General features: G+C 43.0%; 2 protein-coding genes across 4 annotated transcripts in view; one reads left to right on the forward strand and one right to left on the reverse strand.

Annotated features, from left to right (window-relative positions):
• ZKSCAN2 (zinc finger with KRAB and SCAN domains 2) overlaps positions 1-13,403 on the reverse strand; it is a 502,693-nt gene extending 489,290 nt beyond the window's left edge. Inside the window, exons 1-6 of the mRNA XM_082362427.1 lie at positions 12,235-13,403; positions 11,019-11,205; positions 8,451-8,542; positions 7,993-8,119; positions 4,571-5,254; positions 2,175-2,666 (exon numbers count right to left, since the gene is read on the reverse strand). Of these exons, the coding sequence (XP_082218553.1) occupies positions 2,175-2,666; positions 4,571-5,254; positions 7,993-8,119; positions 8,451-8,542; positions 11,019-11,205; positions 12,235-12,639 (1,987 nt within the window). The 5' untranslated portion in view covers positions 12,640-13,403. The remainder of the gene's footprint in view (positions 1-2,174; positions 2,667-4,570; positions 5,255-7,992; positions 8,120-8,450; positions 8,543-11,018; positions 11,206-12,234) is intronic.
• Positions 13,404-13,465: 62 nt separating this feature from the next.
• HS3ST4 (heparan sulfate-glucosamine 3-sulfotransferase 4) overlaps positions 13,466-22,571 on the forward strand; it is a gene marked incomplete at its 5' end in the record, with an annotated part of 758,541 nt that continues 749,435 nt past the window's right edge. For 2 of the 3 annotated variants that reach the window (XM_082362562.1, XM_082362563.1), the window contains one exon: positions 13,467-13,590. Of the gene's footprint in view, positions 13,591-22,571 lie in introns of all 3 variants that reach the window. The other variant, XR_014236116.1, reaches the window with a different exon arrangement.

Raw genomic sequence — 22,571 nt, forward strand, 5'->3', positions numbered from 1 at the left:
TCCTGATTCACTGGGCCTTATTTTCTTTCAGTTCCACGAATAGCCAATAATACCCAGCACAAAGTAGGCCTTTGGAAATGTTTTCAGAATTGAATTATAATCCAAGCCATTATCCCCAATCTGTATCCTGATTAACATGGGAGCAACTTAGTTTATCTCCCTGAAATTCCAGTACAATTCATCCTGCTTTCAAAATTTCTCATCTATATCAAAGTACACTACACTTCATTAGTGTTTAGATTCTAATGATCAAGTCCAAATTCCTCAGTGGACTTCTACGCTCATCAACCTATAGTCATATTCTATCCAAGAGTATTTCTTTCTTCTCAAATGTTGCTGTCACTTTGTTTTTCTGGCAGTCTCACACACAGACCACACTAACTCAAATCTTAATTCTCACTGCTCGACAAACCGGAATTATCTTCTCCTCACTCTTTCATCTACATCCCACAGTACATCTTGGATCCCAGCTTTCCCGAGAAGTTTTCTGAACAGAGAGCATGATGTGGTGAAGACACAGGCTTTGGAATCAGACAGCTCTGGTATGATTCCATCCTGGTCACTTATTAACTGTGTGGTTTTTGTATTAACTTTTTATTATGGAAAATTTAAACACAGAAAAGTAGAGAACAGTACATAAACTGAACTTCCATGAACCACTTACCCAGTGATCTACTCCTGGCTAATCTTGTTTCACCTCTATTCCCACACACTCTCTGCTCCCGCTACCCGGATTATTTTGAAGTAAATTCAGACATCGTATTATTTGATCAATAAATAGTTCACAAACTGTGTAACTTAGGCCCAATCCAGGTTTGCTTGATTCTCAAACCCTTCTTCTTATGCATTTTGTTGTACTGTCTTGTTTCTACTTGCTAATTTCAATGTTACTTTCCTTCCACATATTGAGCTGAAACTGCCAACATCCCTCAGTCCCAAGTGGGGTGGCTGTGCCCTGGGTTGGAAGAGGAGGACAGCCATCAATGAATCCACTGACTTAGGTCAAAAGCCCTAACAATGTCATATTCTGAAGCACTCTGATTGAGTCAAACATTGTTCTGGGATTTGGAGGAAGTTACAGCCTAGTAGTTGCCTCAGACAGAGCCTGATAATTTGATGACAGGTCTGGAGCTCACCTTAAAAAACAAGATTCACAAGAGAAGGACTTTGTTTCCAAAGTTATCAACTTTAACAGTTCCAGTTACAGAGTTAATAATTTCAGCTTTCATTCCCATACAAATACAAATTCCTGTATAAATACTACCAGAGAGCATATGTGTGAACTTCCTTTTCTAATGTTTGTTTTGAATAAGCATAGAGTACAGGAAGGAAAATAATAACAGGTAAGGTTAGAAAGACAAACTCAGATTAAGGATGGTTGTGGAACCTTAATACAAGTCTAATGGAGAAAACTGGTTTGGAGACTTTTACAATAGTTTAGGCAAGAGACAGAGAAACGCTAAACTAGGGTAATGGTTATGGTAACTAAAGAGGGGGGCAGATGGAAGTTCTACAACAGCTGAAAAAACATATCATCTGCCTGGATGTAAACAATGAGACAGAAGGCATCAAAAAAAATCTCTATCTTTTAAGTCTGGATGACCTGTGGGAGACACAGGGAAGAGCCATAGTGTGGGAAGGAAGATGCTGATTTTAATTTTGAAAATTTTAAGCCTGGACTGCTGGTGAGGTGCCTGTGAGGGCATCCAGCGGTCAGCGGGAAACCCGCAGGTGGAGCTCAGTACCAGAATAAAGTCTTTTTGTCTCTGCCTATCCTTTTTCTCATGCACATCACACATAACTGAGACATTTCTGTTTTGAGCTTACTGACACACCTCCCTGATCTGAGTTTTTCTCACGTATAATTCCAAGTTCTTCTTCCCCACAATATTTCTAGGAGATATTAAACATTATCTGCCCCATACACTCAAAAACCGAGGCTGAGATCCCAAAAACCAAATCATGAGAGTCCAAGTTCCTCCCTTGAACAGAAGCACCATAAGAACAGGGCCTCTGTTTTATTCATCGATACCTCCCCCTTTTCCTCAAATGCCACAGGACACACGAATATCTGCTTAATGAACAGACATTCATGAGCGATGTGCCAGCTCTTCTGATCTGTCAGTAAATCCCACTTCCTCCTTCTTTAGACCACAGCCCCTCATGATTCTTACCACTCGGGCTTTGCAGTAAACCTGGAGGTCCCTGGAATTCTGGCTCCTGTACAATTTCCTCCTCGCTCAGTCTCTCACTGCTGGAATCTTCAACTATTGCCTCCTGTGAGTCCTCCTCAGGTTCCCAGCCCGTAGGTTCCTGGGGTTCAATCTCAATGTCCTCTCTTTCTTGACTTGAGGGTGACGGGGCTTCCTCTGGGGTGCTGGTGGGAGAGGCAGATGCCCGAGAGTTAATCAGGGCATCCATCTCCTTGTAGAATGCACAGGACTCTAGCACGTGACCATTTTTCACTTTGCGGTAACTCTTCTGAAGGCTTTTGAACTTGGTCCGGCACTGTTCCGGTGTCCGGAGGAAGCCGCACTCTCGCAGCTGTTCAGCCACGGCCCCGTACAACTTGCTCTTCCGATGACAGGCTTGCAGTGCTTCATAAAACCGAGTCTCACGGAGGATGTCAAGGAAAGTCTTGGTTTCCTCGTAGCCCCAGTGCACACCTGCCATTCAAGGATAAAGTTCAAAGATACAAGATGTCTGAAGCCTCTATACATTACAAAATATAAGAAGTACAAGAAAACAAATCTCATTCCCTGGAACTATTATATGCCTGGGAATAACCTTTGCAAGAAATGAGAAGGTCTATATAAAATAACTATAATATTATATTGAAAGACATACAAGAACTAGAAAGAATGGAGAGACACTATGTTTCTGGATAGGAAGATTCAAGTTGTACAGATATCAATTGTCAAATGAATCTATAAAGTCAAAATCCCAATAGGATTTTAAAATTAAAATTGATGAACTGATCTCAAAGTTTACTTGGTAGAATAAAAATGCAGCCCCCCAAATCTGCCATTGCTATGGTTATTAAGGATTTAGCTGTCTTTTAAAAATTGTTAGGAATAATGGGCTAGGACACCCAGCAGGAACTTTTCCCCCAAATTCCCTATCATTTCTTTAGCCCATCTTCTTCAAACAGCAGAACTATGTCCAGAGTAGTTTTTGATGTTACTGAGTCCTCTACTTTGAGAGATGAAACCATCCGTAAGACAGGCAGATGTCCTGCTTTTATAGCAGAATTAAGCTTTTCAGGATATGTCTGAAGACAGTTTGTTAAACATGCTTTTTGGGTGTTTTATAATCTGTAGTAGGAAAGTCTTTTCTGTCCTCTACCTTACTGGGTGGTCTCTTTCAGTCATATCATTGGATTCCATATTTGAAACCACCCTACCCTCATGTCTATGGATTTCCAGAATGATGAATACCTGTATAATGCATTTTCCCATCTTTTTCCTGAGATCTGTTTGTTTTGAATAGGTACAGTCATGAGTCCAGTCTCAGATCTCCCAGCCTGGTTTATTTTTCCATTCTACCTAAGAAATTATCATCTTTTCATAAAGTGGAGTACAGAAACATTACTAATAACTGTGACACCAGGCAATGTTTTATTGCATTTTAGCATCTGCAGAATGCCTTCATCTACACTATCTCATTTAACACTAACAACTACCCTCATATTCTTAGCCATATTTTAGACAGAAAATTGAAGCTCAAAGTCGTTATATGATATGTCAGCCGTCACATAGCTACTAACTGGTGGTTTAGTTCTGCATGTCCCAGGCCCCAAATTTCAACACCATCTTTCTTTTGCATAGTATCTTTTTTTTATCCTTTTAACTTCAATATCTCTGTGTTACGTTTAAGATGTATCTCTTGTGGTTCTGGGTTTCTGAGCATGAGCCACCCATTCTCCTTGCTTTGGCACTGCAATAAGCCTTTCTCTGCTCCAAAAAAAAAAAAGATGTATCTCTTATAAGCAGTATAGTTTTAAAAACTATATCTGATAATCTTAGACTTTTAAATTTGTAATTAATGATATATTTGGATTTACATCTATCATCTTACTGATTTTTTTCCATTTAATGCATCTACTTTGTGATTCTTCTTTTCCTTTCTTGTCTTCTCTTTGAATTTTTTTTTTAATTCTTTTTTTTGTTGTTGTTAGTTACACATTCCTTTATGGACTATCCTTGAGAGTATAATAATGTATCCTTGACTGTTACAATCTAATACAATTGACTGCATTATAACAATTCTCAGATAATGTTAGATCCTTAGAACCCTGGACTCCGTTTGTCTTCCTTCCACGGACCCCAAATACTCAAAATTCATGCTGTGCTCTAACCCAAAAAAGAACCCTTCATGGCTGTTACTCAGACTGCACTGGGGGTAACAAAACACCTGGGAGTACTTTCAGTTACATGGCCAATTACAGTGATGAGTGGCAAGGTGTGCGTGACAGAATTCCCTGGGTTTGGTCACTTCTGGTCTACTCCTTTTTCCACAAGACCACATCATCCATTTTCAAACCAGAAAAAAAAAAAAGCACCATTCTTACCACTCAGGTTTTGAAATAATACAGGAGCACCACGAAGCTCAGACTTCTGGATAAACTCAACACCCATTTCATCACCATCAGATTCTTCTGCGGCTTCTTCCTCCTCCACCAAATTGATCTGTTCTTTAGCACTGATACCAATTCTCTTTAGTCTGGGGAGAGACAGAATCTCCTTCGGCTTATCCGTGGATGAAGTATGAGCTGCAGGGTTCAACAAAGCATCCATGTCCTCAAAGAAGGCACAGGGTTCTAGCACATGGCCATTTCTCACTTTTCGATAACTCTTCTGTAGACTTTTGAACTTGGTCCGACACTGCTCTGGTGTTCGGAGGAAGCCACATTCTCGCAACCATTCAGCTACAGCACCATATACTTGGCTGTTTCGGGGACAGGCCTGAAGTGTTTCATAAAAGCGAGACTCTTTGAGAATTGCAAGAAAAGTCTTAGTTTCCTCGTAACTCCAATGTACGCCTGCTATTTTTTCATCTTCCAAACCCCACTGCTGCTGCTCTCTCCGTGTTTTCCCTGCATTCCTTGCAGGGGTCTGAATAGCATGAACTGACTTTTCCTTGATATAGTTGCTTCGTAGGATATTCCTCTTATTAGGGGATTGTAGACCTATTGTCCATGGCTCCTTTCTTTGCTCCAACTGTGCCATCTTGTTAGCTGTAGACACTGTGTTTCCTAGAGGAAGAGAAACATATTTCATGCTAGAAAGATCATCACTGCATGCCCCCATCTCCTGCTGTAGTATGCTCTCCTGGAACACTTGTTCACACCTATCCTTTAAAGGTCTTGTTCAGTTCCTTCTCTAAAGTCTTCCTCAACCATGATCATGCACACTAGTTTCTTACACGAGTTATCTGGCACAATCATCTACTTAGACTACCGTTTCCCTTCTCATATATGTACCACTTCCTTCCCCAGCTAGTTCTTAAAGGAAAACTTTTAAGGGTAAGAAACACGTATTTCATTACCTTCAATTCCCTCTCAGTATCTAACATTGTGTTAGGTTCAGAGCGTGCTCCTATGAGCCAGTATTCGTTACTTATAAAGTGTGCTTACACCTGCTCCCCACATCCCCTCACTCCCCCACTCAACACACACATACACACACTGGGGCTATGGGAGATGAGAAGTCAAGAACTTTTGGAGACATTCTGGTGAAGTTAATGGGAAAGAGACGTAAGAATAGGAAAGTAACTTGAATTTTTTACTTTACAATACGGTGGAGATCAACATGTCTTAAATTGGAATCCTAGCTCCACCACTTACTTTACTTTCTGACCAGGGGAAGTTTCTTAATCTCTCTGAGCCTCAGTTTCCTAGGAAATAATATAATCTATTCAACAAGGTGCTGGGAATATTAAATAAAGGATCATCTGTAAAGTGTCCAATGCCTAATAAGTATGTAATAACATTTAGTTTCCTTCTGTAGAAAACACACATAGGAGCTTCACGGAATTCCCCTAGGGAGGCAGCATCAAATCAAATCCTTGCTGAAAGAACCCTGGGGATGGAGATTTGCTCTTCACTTTCACATGAGAGAAGTAAGTGTAGGGACAGTGAAAGTTCAAACATCTACAAGGACCAGGCAGGCAAAGTAAAGGAGTGAGGTGGCTGGAGTGAGAGCCCTGGCATTTTAGCACGAGCTCCTCCACTCAGCTGTGGTCAATGGCTGCTGTGAGAGAAGGTGGGCCCATTGTGCCTGACGTTTGATTTTTTTAAGAGATACTGGAAATCCAGATTTATAAACTAATTTTAAATTAAAACTCTGTGCAAGGCCCAAATATGTTTGTAGGCTAGACTCATAAGCCTTTAGTTTACAATCTATGATAAAAGACTGAGCCAGGTGTCTCTGGGCCTGGGCCTTTCCATATGTAATTATTATACATGGAGGCACTGGGCTAAATCTGAATGTCCATAGTATGGTCTCTAACCCACTCATGGCAGAGTTTACTAAAACCTCTAATTCATCATTTTACTAGGTCTGGATGCTGTGTGATCCAAGGCAACACTAGGAAACAGCTATTGTGTAGGCAACTTGCCATGTGGCCATCTTTCACTGGCTCCTGTAACAACACTAACAGCAATGACTACCAAGATAACCACACGGGTCTTTGAAGGATGAATGATCAGTGATGAAGTGCAGAGACCCTAAGTAAAAGTTAAAATCAAGGGTCCTGGGACTTCCCTGGCGGTCCAGTGGTTAAGACTCTGCATTTCCACCGCAGGGGGTGCAAGTTTGATCCCTGTTCGGGGAACTAAGATCCCACATGCTGCATGGTGTGACCAAAAAATTTAAAAAAAAAAAAATAATAATAAAAATAAAATAAAATCAAGGGTCCTGCTGTTTTGGGAAGAGTGCTTTGTTACTGGTGTGTCATCAGTGTCATCTTAGGTTGATCATTTTTTTAAACTGCTTTAATTACTTTCTGATTATAAACAATTGTCAGTTTATCTTTATTCATTCAGTTTGACACGGCCTATTTTGTAATCTCTGTACTTCAGGGTCTGTATGTATTGTTGCCCAACAGAACTTTCTTTGATGATGATGTTCTGTAACTGTGCTGTCCAATACAGCTATTGAATACCTTAAATGTAGCTACTGCCACTGAGGAACTGAATTTTAAACTTTATTTAATTTTAATTAATTTTATAAATTTAAATTTAAATAGCCACGTGAAGCTAGTGGCTACTCTATTAGACAACAAAGGTTTATAGTATCTATAGTGTGTATTGGTGCACATTTTAGGCCTATAATTTTATTCATAAGTAATCTCTGACTTGTAGCTTACATATGAATGAACCATATTTAGCCCTATTGTTAAAGCAGATGATATAGCTCTTCAAAAGTTTGCTTGTAAAATTACACTTCAGTGGTTATGTGTGCCTGTAAAAATTTGTGCTATTTAAAAAATTCACAACACGCTATCAAGGTTGTTGTATTGAAATTACTTTTTTTCTTCTGTTTATACGATTTCCATCCAAAAAAAAAAAAAAAAAAGATTTCCATCCACTCACTGAATATTTGCTGGGCACCACCCATATGTCAGGCTCTGTGCACAGTGTTGGGGTTACTATGGTTTAAACAAAAACAAATCCTAAAAAGACCTTATAACTTTACAGAATTTTTAGTCTAGTGGATGTAGATAAGTTTATATTTCAATAATATGACAATCATATATAAATCTCTCCAATGTTTTAATCACTAAATTATAAGAATATATAAAAATCTATAACATAAATTGGAAGAAAGGAATGAGTGAGGTATGAGAACATGGTATGCTAGAGCACAGAAATGACTAGACAACCCATGGAGGTCCTTAAAGTGATAACATTTATAACTATTTTATCATCGGTAGAAGTGAATATATTAGAAATCCCCAAATCTTTTATTTGAAAAGGGATAGAATCCTTACCCAGGGAGACCATGTTCCCAATACTCTCCTTTCTAATATCCCGGTAGAGGTCTCTGTGAGCAGGAATCTGACGCACACTCTTTTTGTAGGAAAAAGCTCTTGCCATGTGGACATCTTTCACTGGTCCCTGTAACACACTAACAGTAATGACTACCAAGATAACCACATGGGTTTTTGAAGGATGAATGATCATGGATGAAGCACAGAAAGTCCCTAAATAAAAATTAGAATCAAAGAACCAAGTGTATATTATGTGCCAAATGAAGCAGAAGGTACTATAAAGAATCATAAGAGAGATGATCCAGCAAGGAGTCCCATTACTCAGATGGCTGGGTGCAGTCTCTTCTGGAAAAGGAGCAAGGGGGAAAAAGTCTCTTGGAGGGAGTATAAAAGTTTGAGGAAATCATTGTGACTGAATATCCTAGGAAGTTAGGCTAGAGAGAACAATTACAATTTACCTGGGACCCAGCAGGAACTCGTGTGGCTGTTACTTCCTGATCTATGGTGTTCCATTCATCAGCAGGAGGAGGAACCCAGGGAGAAGGCCGAGCTGTAAGAAGAGAAAGAAACAATTAGTGTTGTAGGCTCTGCCATTTTATTCATGCTGCTTCTCCTTTTATGAAATGAGCATGTATAAAAAACCGACAAATATAAATTGGTTATTTTCTCAATGAGTTCAGAACAATGCCCCAAACCACGGTACCCTAAAGCAGGGCTCACAAACACAAATGCTTTTAGGGAGTAGGCAGGTAAAGGACATCATGAAAGGGGAGAGGTAAGGACTGTGGGGAATTGGAGAGCACATGTCCCACTGAAAGGGTACACCCAGTGTTCAGCTCCAGCTGATGCTTCATTGTGAGACTATTGCCCTGGCACAGAGCTTCTAACTTTTTTTTTTTTAATTTTTAATTTTATTTATTTTATCTTTGGCTGCATTGGGTCTTCGTTGCTGTGAGTGGGCTTTCGCCAGGTGCAGCGAGAGGGGGCTACTCTTCTTTGCAGTGCGTGGGCTTCTTCACTGTGGTGGCTTCTCTTGTGGAGCACGGGCTCTAGGCATGCAGACTTCAGTAGTTGTGGCGCACGGGCTCAGTAGTTGTGGCTCTCAGGCTCTAGAATGCAGGCTCAGTAGTTGTGGCGCACGGGCTTAGTTGCTCCGCGGCATGTGGGATCTTCCCGGGCCAGGGCTGGAACCCGTGTCCCCTGCACTGGCAGGCAGATTCTTAACCACTGCGCCACCAGGGAAGCCCCAGAGCTTCTAACTTTTTCAAGAGAAGCCAGAAAGCAGGACTTTTATGTACAATCTCAAGTCTTAAATCTTGAGAACTAAAAACAAACAAACAAAACCCCCAAACCAAAAACTCCTTGTAGGTGAAACAAAACAATCCGATTTGGCACGTGAGTTACCAGTTCGCCATCTCTGGCACAAATTAATCCCCTATGAGTGAATACTGTCCTAAAAAATGTTAGCATATACAGATACATAGTACTGAACACTACAGGCAAATATACCCCCAGAAAGGTGGAAGGAAGATATATAAGCTTATATAGTATAAGGCAGTCTGTGGTCTAACTTCTACTCTAGAATTCACTATCTAGGAAAACTTTAAGAATAAATATTACTGTGACCAAGAACTCAAAAGCTTGATCTACTACTTTCTATGGAATCAAACTGAATCACTTCCTTGGAAATACATTATTTCCTTAGGCACACATGGCTGAAATCCTATCTCTTCTTTTAAAAGGAATTCACCTTTCTGAGATATCTATCCCTCAAATTTTCTGTCCTCCATACCCCCAGTAAGGACCTCAACAGAACAAACCATCTTACTTTAGGAACTCCTTATCACCTGAGATGGCAAAATCCAGAAACACCATGAATTTATCAGGTAAAGTAACTGACAGCATCTAATCCATGTGAACAAGGGAACTCTGATGCTGATGAACAAACACTGAAAAATCCAGAAACCATTAATATTTGCAATGCATTCTATCATAATATGAATTTCAGGAGGGATAAGGAGGTGGGGTCCAAAGTGGTGAATCTTGCCTCTTGATGAGGGGTTCTGTAAGTCAGACAGATTTGAAGTTTAAAAATAATCATGCCATTATGGGAGTAAGGAAACTAACATTTATTGAGCACTATTATGCACTGACCCTTTTACAATGCCTCCTTTAACCTACGCTAACAACCTTAGTATTTTCCTTTTACAGATGACAGAATGGAAAGTTTGAGAAGTTTAGTAACTTGACCAAGACGACACAGATAAAGAATGGCAGAGCTAGGTTTTGAATGCATACTGTCTACCTCTAAAGCCTAATCTCTTAATCTCTATGCATTAATACACAGAGATTAATTAATTAATATTACTTGCCCGAGATAACACAGGGAGGGGGCAGAGAAAGGATATAAACCCATGTCTTTTTATTGTAGGTTCAGTGATCTTTCCACTCCTCTCTTTAAGCCTGACATCATGCTGCAGAGGATGGAGAGATCACTGTGGACTGGGAAGGACAGGGTCTTCATTTCCTTGTATTTGACTTGATTCATTAACGTCTAGGGCAGATATGAACACCAGTTGTCTCTTCTCTATGAAGTCTTATTGTTTATCCCTCTCATATGCCACTTCTGTGATGCCTTACTGTCAGTCACTTTTTGAAAAAAAATCTCATTTCTTCTTCCAAACAGTTTTTCCAAGTTGCTTATAGTCAGCCAAGAACACACACACTTATACATGCAGCAGGACTAAAAACCACAAGCTGATTGTAGAGTGGAGATTCTTAAATGACCCTATGAGACCTTAAGGCCAGTCTGGGCAATCTGTGTTTTCTCAGATTCCATCTTTAAGATCCCTTTTACTTATGTCACACATATTCCCAATTCTTGAAGCCAATGAAGTCTTTCTCCCCAGTATTCAATTTACTCTCAAATATGTATTGAGGGGACCCTACGCTGAACAAGTCACAGTGTTAGGGCTACAAAACAAATCTGCCATGGTCTCTGCACTGGGCATGCTCTGAGTTCTTACCATTCTTGGGTAAGGGCCGAAGCTCTCTCTTTTGGTTCAGCTGCTCCTGGTGTCCTGAGTGGAGGCTTTCAGCTCCCTCCAGAGACATCACTCTGGGTTGGGTCTCCACCTGCTCTGGCTGAAAGTCTGCCACCTCCCATGCTGCTCCAAGTGGGGCTTGCTTCTCTGAGTGCACAGGACTGCTAACCTGGGAAATAAAGTCAGTGCCATAATGGAAAAAGGGAGTTAAAGAGGGCTAGATCAGGGCCAAATTCCCCCAAGAAAGATATCAAAGAAGGACAGAAGATGTGAGAAGGAATGAAAATTTCACTCCATTCCCAATGGGACCTCTGAGGGCATCAGGTTAATAGTATTGTCCAGAAGTCTGGGCATAAGGGAATAGGAGAGTGCTCTTTATTAGTATACAGAGGGGGAAAATCTGTTAGGAGTGAAATACAGAGCCTCCCTGTTATCAGACTAGACATTATTTGAGTCCTCATATCTATTAGGTTCACAGAGAAGTGAAAGTTCTCAGAACACTAATTAATTCACTAGTGAACTGAAAACTTAGAAAATTAATCTCGACATCTAGTGTCTATTTCTGACCAACACAGCAACTTGCTAATAGTCAGATCTTTACACAAATCCTGTGCAAGGTGAAAGTGCAAATCTTGCAGGATTTCATGAGGTTACTGAAAGGGCTGATGAAAAACAATTAGAAGAGCATGCAAAGCCACTGACAAATAAGGATCAGCAATTAAAATGGAGAAGAGTGACAAGGATGAAGACATTGAGGGCACTTCAGAAGGCACGGATTGGAATATTAAAGGATGACAAGAGGCCCTGGAGTAACTGATGAAGTCCTTTCTTTCCTTTTCTTTTTGGGTGGGGGGCAGGGCAAAATAGCCCTCTTTAGGATCAAGCTACAAAAGTAAAATCCTGTGAAGCATAATGTACTGTTCTCTCATATAATTTTTTGGGGAAACGTTACGCAAAGATTTAAAACAAATACTTAGATGCATAATGTTTAGTGTCATTTGCAAGATAATAGTTCAACCAAAGCTTTTTTTCTATTTAATATGAAATTCTGATCCCTTTTAAGTAGATTCCCTTTAAAGGTCTTTCATTATTACCATTTATCCTTCCATAATTTGCATGTCCTGCAATGCATCCCTCGCCCATCTTCCTTTCCACCCCCTTCTTGTTAAATACAAAAATTTGGAAAATCCTCTCTCACCTGCTGTCTTAGTCTTCCAGTCTCTTTCTCCAAATGTATTACCAGGGCCACCGCCTCCTCTCCACTTTCCGGACACTGCTTCTGTGCCCACGCCTGAATCTTCTCGGGTAAAATGGTGAGAAACTGCTCAATCACCAGCAGCTCCAGGATCTGCTCCTTGGAACGCATTTCTGGCTTCAGCCACCGGCAGCAAAGTTCCCAGAGTTTACTGAAAGCTTCATGGGGTCCGGTCACATCCTCATAACAGAATTGCCTGAAGCACTTGCGAAAAGTCTCGGACTCAGAGCTGTCCGATCCTTCCAGAATGGGCTGCGATGCCCACTCGGGCTCCTTTTCCACCTTCATTATTAGGCATCCCTCAACCTCCAGGGGTGCGTCGATCTGAGGGTCCAGGGATGCAGCCATGCTCTAACCCGGGGGTCAACCTCACGTCTAGCTCAAAGGAGACTCGAAGAAACCAAACCTTCGAGAGCTCCCTGCTAATGGTTTTGGAAGTGTGGGAAGGCAGGGAAGTGAAAACGGCAGTGTCAGCAGGAACAGGGTACCCCAGGCTGATTAATCAAATCTATACTAGGCCCTTGAAAAGGTGAACATGTACCCTAAGGTCCAAGAACTCAGCCTCTTTTCCCAACAAGATGTGTCCCCGCGTTGTGGTTTTCCAGGGTGCATCTTTTAGTGCAGTGTCGGTAAGAGCAACGCTAGAGGACTGGGAAAAAATCAAGGGGACCGCGGACAGGAGGGCGGGGGCGGACAGCCGGGCCGGGAGGGGGTGTGTCAGACACCCAGGGAAGGGCCCGGGGGAGGGGAGGCCCCCGAGTGGGTGGGGCCGGATGCGCAGGCCCCGCCCGGCCCCGGGTTCGAGGCTCGGGCACTGCAGTGCGCCCAGGCCGCTGCGGGTGGCTGGGGCGGGGGCCGACGTTATCCGAAGCCAGCGCCCGGCTCTTCTGGCCCAAGGTGGCCCGGGCCGTCCTCAGGAAACCTCCACACGCTGAGGAAAGCCGCGAAGCGGTCCTGTGCCTAAGGGGAGAGAAACCGCGGGGACCAAACAACGCTTCGTAGGGTGGCGTCTGCAGGATCCTCGCCCGCGGCCTCGTCCGCTCTGTTCCCGGACTGCGCGGGGGGCGCTGGGAGCAGCGGCCACGCATGCGCCACTCGCGCCCGCGCGCCGCAGGGTTCAGCGGAGGCTTCCTCGTCAGCGAGGGTCTGGGGGGAGGGGGCGGCGCGGTGGACTCTCGCGAGAGCGCGCAGCGCAGCGACGCGCTGCTGAGACACTTTAGGAATGAGAAGTGGTGCGACGACTCTTCCCCGGGGCGGACGGACACACCGCAGGCACTTTGCAAGAGACAGTGGAACAGTGTGAGAAAGGGGCGTGGGCGTTCTCCGTCAGCCGGGGAATCTGGGGGGCAGGGAGAGTCTGTGAGGTTGAGGAGCGCTACTGAGGAGGCTGCGCGAAGTCCTTTCTGACGCGGGGTGTGAGGACTCGTTTGCCTGGCGGAGGGTTCCGTCACGCGCTGCGAACGGTCGCGTGTTGGAAGGGCTGCTGTAGGCGGCGACCCTCGGCGGGACAGCGGCCCTCGTGGAGGGACACGGTGCCGCCCCAGTCCTCCTCTGGGGGAGCTTATGTGAATGTTCGCATCTGTGAATGTCCCCATCCGTTGCCTGCGGAGCAGCGGGGGCTGCGCTTCGCCTCGGGGGCTCTTACTGCCCCGGGCACCGGGGAAGTCGGTGTAGCTAAAACTGTTGGGAGAGGATGTCATCTCTGGCTCAGAGTTCTTCCGACCAGGCCCCAGCTTCCTCCTGGTGGTGGCAGGAGGAGCTGTCCAGTCTCTCAACTTCTGTGAAACCCCAGAACTGTGCCCGCCCATCCCTCCGTCCCTTCCTCCATCCCTTTACTGATTAGGTGCCAGGCACTTTTAGGCATTTGGCTTATATCAATGGGCAAAGCAAAAATCCCTGTTCTGGGGTTGGCGAGTAGATAGACTATTAAAAAATAAAACTTAGTAACTTTTTTTCTTAGAGAAAATGTTAGTTAAAACTTGACATGCAAATTCTAGCAGCCAAGAGGCATTAGGTGAGAATCTATTGGGCAGCTAGTACATGCCAGAGGTTGTCTTTACACAGCTGTCTACAAGCTTACTTTCCTTTATTCCATTTATTTGGTCTCTTTAAAATAATATTTATTGAGCACCTTTTTTTTTTTTTTTTTGCCAGACATGGTGATAGGTGGTGAGAAAAACAAAACAAAAAACACAGGATCCTTTGCCACGTTTGAGCTTTCAGTCTGGTGGGAGAGGCACGTGTTAATCAAATAATCTACAAACTACTGTACAGTTGTAACTGCGGCAGGTACTGCCGACGAGTACATGATGCTTAGGATCTGTGTATATTAGAGGGAGTTGACTTAGGAGGTCTGGGAAAGCTTCTTTGAAGAGGTAAAGCTAGGGGTGAGATCCAAAGGAGGAGGAAGAGCTGACTAGGCAAAGTCTAATCCTCACAGAAATCCTATAAAACAGGTAAGATTACGTCCGTTTTAGAGTTAAGGACATCGACAGCTCGGTGAGGTGATGTATCCGCCCAAGGTTACTTTAGACTAAGTGGCAACCCACGATTCTGAGTCGGCTAAGAACAGGGTCTTTTATATGCTCCTTGAGCCATTTGGTGTTTTTAGGAGAGGCAAGTGTCACAAGCACCTCAGGGACATTAGGGAGCAGGGGTCACAAACTCGAAAGGCTGCAGGGCTCAGGCAGATAACATAATTGAGTGAAGTAGAGTATAAGACAGTAGGGAGGACTTCCCTGGTGGCGCAGGGGTTAAGAATCCGCCTGCCAATGCAGGGGACACGGGTTTGAGCCCTGGTCCGGGAAGATCCCACGTGCCACGGAGCAACTAAGCCCGTACGCCACTATTACTGAGCCTGAGCTCTAGAGGCAATGAGAAGCCCGCGCACCGCAACGAAGAGTAGCCCCCCACTCGCCACAACTAGAGAAAGCCCTCACGCAGCAACGAAGACCCAATGCAGACAAAAATAAATAAATAAATTTATTTAAACAAAAAAAGACAGTAGGGAATGGGGAATAGTGGGGATTGCAGTGAGCTGGAGGCCATCTTTTCTGTCTAAAGGAAAAAGCCAGGTGAAATTATCACACTTTTAAATAATTGGCAAATACATTTATCTAGACTGTTAGCTCAATGAAGCAGGACTTTATTTATTTATTTAACTGTTGTGTGCCAGGTGCTTAGAGCAATGCCTTGCACATAGTAGGCACTCAACCTCATCTGCTGTCCATAGGCTCTGAGTAATTCTTGCCATGTGTGCACAGTTCCACAGATTTTGAAGCACATTTACATTCACTTTCTTATTTTATCCACCAGCATCTGTGTTGGCTCCTTATTTGCTTCTGATGTGGGTACTGCATGAAAAGCCCCCCAACCCCTCCCCCAATCCAGGAAATATTTAGGTATGTCTTCCTTTTGTACCTGACCACCCTCTTCATGTTTTAGCTCCTCTCCCTATGTACTTGGCATCATATCTCGACTCCCTCTACTTATCTAGCCCATTTTACGTTTAAAGCATGCTTTGTTGTTGTTTTAGTTCTGACCCCAAACTTTAGGTGTTGACCTTGGGCCCATCATCACAACCAGGGACCCCTTCCCTACACTCAGCCATAGCCCCTGCAACTGCAAGCTGCCCCCAGCTGCCTCTTGCCAGGGGAGGTGCATGAAAGGTTTCATTTCTTAGAAACTACTCTCCTGAGACATCTTGCTCCAGAAGAAAGTGAACATCCCTAGACATCTGAACTCCCTAGTCCATCATATGATCTTGAGCGAGACAGAAATCTCAAGTCTGCAGGGGCCAGTTATAGCTTAGTCTCCTTAAAGCTCCTCTTGGAGTAGAGGGTATTAAAGCTTGCTCTGCATTATCTCTTAGGTGCAGGATTATACATTCTTCAGGAATCATTGTTATTTTTATTTTTTGTGGCCTCTCAGTGTTACATGCACACACACGTATATGTATATGTTTAATGGAAAATTTCAAACATATAAAAGAGTAGAGAGAATTAACTCTTGTGTTCTCATGCTCCAGCTTTAACAATTAGCAATTCATGGCCAAACTTGACTTCCCTTTATCTCTATGTACTCCCCTGATCCTGGATTATTTTGAAACAAATCCCAGACATCATATTTCATTTGTAGCTGTCAGAATATACTGCTAAAAGACAGGGACTCCCATCTTAAACATAACTTCAATATAATCGCAAACGCTTCCCCATAGCATCAGCAATTCCTTAGTGTCATCTTTTAAGAACAGCTTATTTGTTTGAAAGGTGGTTTGCAAAGGAAAAAAGGGTCATAGATGCTGGACAGGTAAAAAGAACAAATGTCCTTCATATTTTCTAGTTAGGTATTGATGTTTATTTCAGCTTGGAAATGTTGGCACCTTGGGAACAAGAGCAAATTGCTGAAAAATTGTTGAAATTGATATGGGTCAATAAATAAGCAGATCATGCTACTCAGAGACATCTTGGAGGAGTGGTTGTTTTCTTAAGACCCCATCCTCTGAGTTGAGCCCAACCCCGATGTCACGCTCTTCCCATGATCCCCAGGGGAACATTCACACCAGTCTCTCCTTGGTAGTACATCTGCTGTCACAGCTGTTATTTTACAAGTAGCCTTAGAGTGACCTTTTGCACCATTTCCCTCTGTCCATGGTGCTGATCCACCAGCCTTTGGCCAGCAACCAGAAGAGCTATAACTTGCTTTTGGCCAATGGGATTTAATGTAGGGCTACCATAAAAGTGGACATTAAATATACATTAAACAGTTCCAAGAAGTGCTGTCAATGCTTATGCTCAGTTAAAAAAAAAATCCAAGCTGAAAGTGAAAAGTGAAAAGGTTGAGTATGTGTGTATTAGTGTGTCTATTTCAGACATAGTATAAATATTTTCAAATGTGATTTCTTAACCACATTATAACTAATTGAAATAAATTTCCATTTCATAAATTAAAAATTGCCTCTCCCACTGGTTCACTAATGGTGGTCAGATAGTTGACAGAATAACAACTATTAATATGTTCCAGTTCTTTTCACCCCATTGAGCAATACAATAATAAAAAATTCTCTTAAAAAAAATTATTTCTTAATATGCATATATAATAGTCAACATTTTTTTTTCTGTATCTCTCTCTAAGGTGCCATGCTAGGCACTAGTGGGATAGACAGAGACATAAGACATAACCCTTTTACTCAAAGTATTAACAGTAAAATGGGGAAAATTAGTCATAGAATTATCGTATATTAGAATAAATGTGGTGGTGGAGGGATGCATGAAGGCCTGTGACAGTACAGAGTATAACCTCTTTGGCTACCAGACAAAGCTTCATAGAGGGAAGCTGAGTGATGTTTAGCAGGAGTGGGGTAGAAAGGCATTCCAGAGAGAGGCAAGGTCATGAGCATGACTGGTATTTTCACGTAATGGTATGAAGTTGAGTGTGCCGTGAACTTAGCACGGTGGAAGGAAGTGGTGGAAGATGAAGTTGTGCACACAGGCTGGAGAGAATTTGGACTTTATGATGAAGGCAATAGAAAATGTGCCCATTTCTGTAGGAAGGTGAGGGCATCTCTGTATCTTTGGGAGAGTTCTCTCTCTTAGAGACTCCTGGGCTAGATCCACTGTGGAAAGAGGATGCTGAGAGAGTACTCAGCATACAGCAACTTGAGTAAGATGATTTCTAGGGTCTATTAATTTTTCTATTCATCCACCCATCCATTAAGCACATACAGAAGCTAGTTATGTTTCAGGTAAAGTGTTGAATACTGGACACAGTGGTGAAAGACATACATGAGTCTTGCCCTTAAGGAGCTTACATTCTAGATGGAGATTGGAGAAGGAGAAAAATATACAAGGAAACATAAGTAAACAAGATAATATCAGGTTGTTATAAATACTAAGAAGAAAATAAATAGGATGATGGGACAGACTGTAACTAGGCAGAAGTTACTTTAGAAAGGCTGATCAATGAAAGGTTTCTCTGAGGTTTGATTTTTGAGCTGGAGTCTGAAGGGTGAGATGGAACCATAGATGTGCAGCTTGTGGAAGAGCATTTCTGGAAGGGGAAATGGCAAGAGAATGAAGACCTTGCCATTGAAGGCGGGAAAGTGTGGAGTGTTCTGAAAACTGAAAGGAGACCAGTGTGGCTGGAGCGTAGTGAGCAAGGGGAGGGACAGGACCAGAGTGAAATGCAGTGCCAGGCAGGGGCCAGACCATGTCGCGAGAGCCTTGCAGGCCATGGTAATTGATTCTAGAAGTGGACATTTAAGGATTTTAAACGAGTGAGTGACAAGATCTGATGTACACTTTAACAAAATCACCCTGGATGTTGTTGAGAGTGAATTGGAGCGAGGCAAGAATGAAGGAAGTGTGGCCAGATATGGGTCTCTGGATTTAGTTCTGGCAAAAGGTGATGGTGACTTGGACTTGGGAGAGACAACAAAGGTGGAGAGAAATGGATGTGTTCCATATGTTTTGAATGTAGAACTGTCAGGACTTGGAATAGCTTGGTTATGGAGCATAAGAGAAAGAGAGGAACTGAGGATGGCTCCTAGATTTTTTATTTCAGGGTATTTGGGTTGATGGCACTACAGTTTTTGATGTGGGGAGAACTGGAAGCGACCTGTTTTTTGGAGTGGAGTGGTGGTGGGAAAGTGATTAATTCTGATTTGGATGCGATAATTTTGAGATCTGTATTAGATATGTGTCAAGTAGACAGGTGGGTATACCTCAAGGGGGAGGCCATGGGTGGAGATATAAACCTGGAGGTCATTGTCATATATTAAAAGCCATCAGACTTGTTGAGAACATATAGGAAAAGAGTACAGGTACAGAAGGGAAGAGAAGGTAGGCCCATGCCCTAGAGCATGCCATCATTTAGCAGACCGTGGAGGAGGAGAATTTTCATGGCTTGGATTATGTCCCCCCAAAATTCATATGTTGAAGTCATAACCCCCAGTACCTCAGAATGTGACCTTATTTGGAAATGGGGTCATTGAAGATGTAATTAGTTAGGTTAAGATGACATCATACTGGACTAGGATGGGCCCCTAGTCCATTATGACTGGTGTCCTCATAAAAAGGGGAACTTTGAAAACAGACACACACACTGCGAGAAGTCCACATGAAGATTGGAGTTATGCTACCACAGTCAAAGAACTGTCGGAAGCTAGGAGAGAGGCCTGGAACAGAGCCTTCAGAGGGAATGTGGCTCTGCTGACACCTTGTTGTGCCACTCAGTTTGTGGTATTTTGTTACAGCAGCTAGTTAACTAATAGAAGAATCTAGCATAGAAGACTAAGTAGAAGTCACCAGAGAAGTAGAAGGAAAACCACTTGAGTGTGATGTCATGGCAGCCAAGGAAAATAAGTGTTGCAGGAAGGGAGTGGCCGTTTTTATTAAAGGCTGATGAGAGATTAAATAAGAGGAGGATAGTTAACTAGATTGGACTAGATTTTGCAATATTTTGGGGGGTTCTTGTCCCCCCTCCATGTCTGAGATTGACATTTGATATTCACCTATTGATGATGACTTTGATTTATCAGCCTATCTGCAGTGTTAGAAGGGACTTGGTGTGCTGCCAGGTAGAGTGAGCTGGTAGTTTTTCTTCTGGTTTGAATGTTTCTTGTCTCTCCTGGGAGTTGCAAGATACTTTTGGCAATGTCCTGTGTCTTCCTTCTTTGTGTTCAGAGTCACTGCTTTATTGTGTAGGAAAAGGTTGTTGCTACCTACTCCCCAGTGGCATAAGAATCTCAGTGAATGAGTTAACCACTCAGCTGCTCTGAACTCAGGTCTCCAATTACTCCATTCACCATTCGCTACCCACTGCTTCCTGTTTTGAATGTGGACCATCCCTGAAACCACTCCCATCTTCACAGCTAATCCCTTTCTGCCCATTTTTTAGCTCTTTTCCTTCTGTTCAGAATTTATGGTCCTTTGCTGTACTTTTTCTTGATTTTTATTAATGTTATGTATTTATTATTTACCAATATCTTTTCTTGGGTCATTTCTAGGAATTTGGACTGAGAGCAGAGGTAGGCACATGCATGTGTTCTGACATCTTGAATCAATCCTCTGATATATTATTTTTCTGTGGATCAGTGTTGATTCCATCATCATGCCATGTTTGTGCTCAGGGAGCACCGACACCTCCTGATCACCAGGGTCTAATCAGAACTCACTGGCAAGATTCCTTGGACATTTCTCCTGAGCTATGCTATTTGAGTAAACAACACCAGTGGTAATGCCCAATAAATATAGCCTTTTATTGATTTAACAAATAATTTGTTAATTATGTACTATGTACATATCACAGTTGGTGATACAGAGAAATATAATATAGGGTTTCTATTCTTAATGAATTCATGATCTACCTGGGAAAAAGAGGCATCCACATGAAGGATGTTAAATGACAGTGCAAGAATTAAGCAACATGAAGTCCTTTTTGACAAGAGCTATTTCAGTTACAAGTGAAGAAATCTAGGTTTATACCATATTAAGTTAAAAAAATGTTAACTGATGTGTTTTAGTGCCCAGAACAGTAGGCCTTCAATAAGTATTTGTTGAGTGAAGGGAATTTGTTTTCTCATATAACTGAAATGTCCAAGGAAAGTTTAAGTTCAGGCATAGCTGTATCCACAGATCCAGATCATGCCCTCAGGCATCTGATTCTTCCCTTTATTCAGCTCTCCTTTCTTCTGAATTGGCTTTATTTTCATGAAGGTTCTCGTCACCATATGGGTAGCTGCTGGTCTTTTGAAAGAGAGTACCCCCTCCTTTTTTTTTTTTCAATAGTTCCAGCAAAAACTTTGGGGCTGACCTTCATGGGGTTGGTTGATTTGGGTCATATGCCAATTCCTGAACCAATCATTGTGACTGGGGGGATGGAGTACCTGATTGGTCAGGCCTGGGCCACGTGTCCATTCCTGGAGCTGAGCTCTCTGAGCCACTTCTAGTTCATAAACTGGTCCCTGTACAAGGAGACTGAAAAGAGGCAGTCACTCCAGATTCGTAGATGGCAGAGATAACAAGCAAGGGAACTTATATATGAGGCATATCTTGGGTGGCCACAAGATGAGTAGATCTCTGAAGTCACCCCCCAGAATCTTAAAAGTTTATATAGAGGCTTTAACAGGGTTCAGTCAAGAATACTGTCAAGATGGTCTCAATAACACATTACTGGGCTTCCCTGGTGGCGTAGTGGTTAAGAATCTGCCTGCCAATGCAAGGGACACGGGTTCGAGCCCTGGCCCGGGAAGATCCCACATGCCACGGAGCAACTAAGCCCATGTGCCGCAACTACTGAGCCTGTGCTCTAGAGCCCGCAAGCCACAACTACTGAGCCCACGTGCCACAACTACTGAAGCCCGCGTGCCACAACTACTGAAGCTTGCACACCTAGAGCCCATGCTCCACAACAAGAGAAGCCACGACAATGAGAAGCCCGTGCACCGCAATGAAGAGTAGCCCCCACTCGCCGCAACTAGAGAAAGCCCACACACAGCAACAAAGACTCAACACAGCCAAAAAAAATTTTTTTTAATAAATAAATTTATTTAAAAAACCCCAACACATTACCCTCTCAAGGCTGTGTCCTTGAAATGGCTCCCACTGTGGGCAGAATGTACATTCCAAGGATCCAAGGACAGGGGAGTGGGTGAGGGGCCTGTGCTTACCTGGGACCAGCTTGTGGGTCAACTGGCGGTCACATTCTCTTGGTGACCTTCTCCAACACTCCTCCCGGCCCCCATTTCCACAGTGGGCCCTGAGTGGTCAGCAAAGGGTGTCACTAGCATGGAGGTGGCTCGTGGGGCGGCGGTCTGGCTGCACCGGAGGCAGATGCCACAGCAGCCATAGAGGCACATGCAGGAGAAAACAGATCAGGAAAATGATTCCCCAAATAGGTAATAACTTTTTTCCACTGAGAGTCCCATGACCTGAACCTTTGATTTGTTAACCTCCCTAGGCTGGGGGTCTGATCACTCAGGGCAATCACGTGTGTCCTCACGTGGTTTAATAAAGATGATACATTAGCCGACTCATCAGGTATGAACACACAACCTCCTGTTTGGATAACAGCACAGGTGCCTCCTTGAGAGGCAGCAATAATGTCCAAGGCCATCCTCTTTTGTAGGATGGCTTTTCTCACTAGACACATTTCAGTGTTCAGTAAGGACAGGCTTTGCCGGCTGTCATTGAAAGCTTACTGGGTGAACTTAGTAAGGGCTTCGATGTGTGCTATGATGTCCTTCAGGCCAATGGAGGGGACAGAGTGGAGGCCAAATGATC

Source organism: Balaenoptera borealis (genome assembly GCF_965194805.1).
Source record: "Balaenoptera borealis genome assembly, chromosome: 16".
NCBI lineage: Eukaryota > Metazoa > Chordata > Mammalia > Artiodactyla > Balaenopteridae > Balaenoptera > Balaenoptera borealis.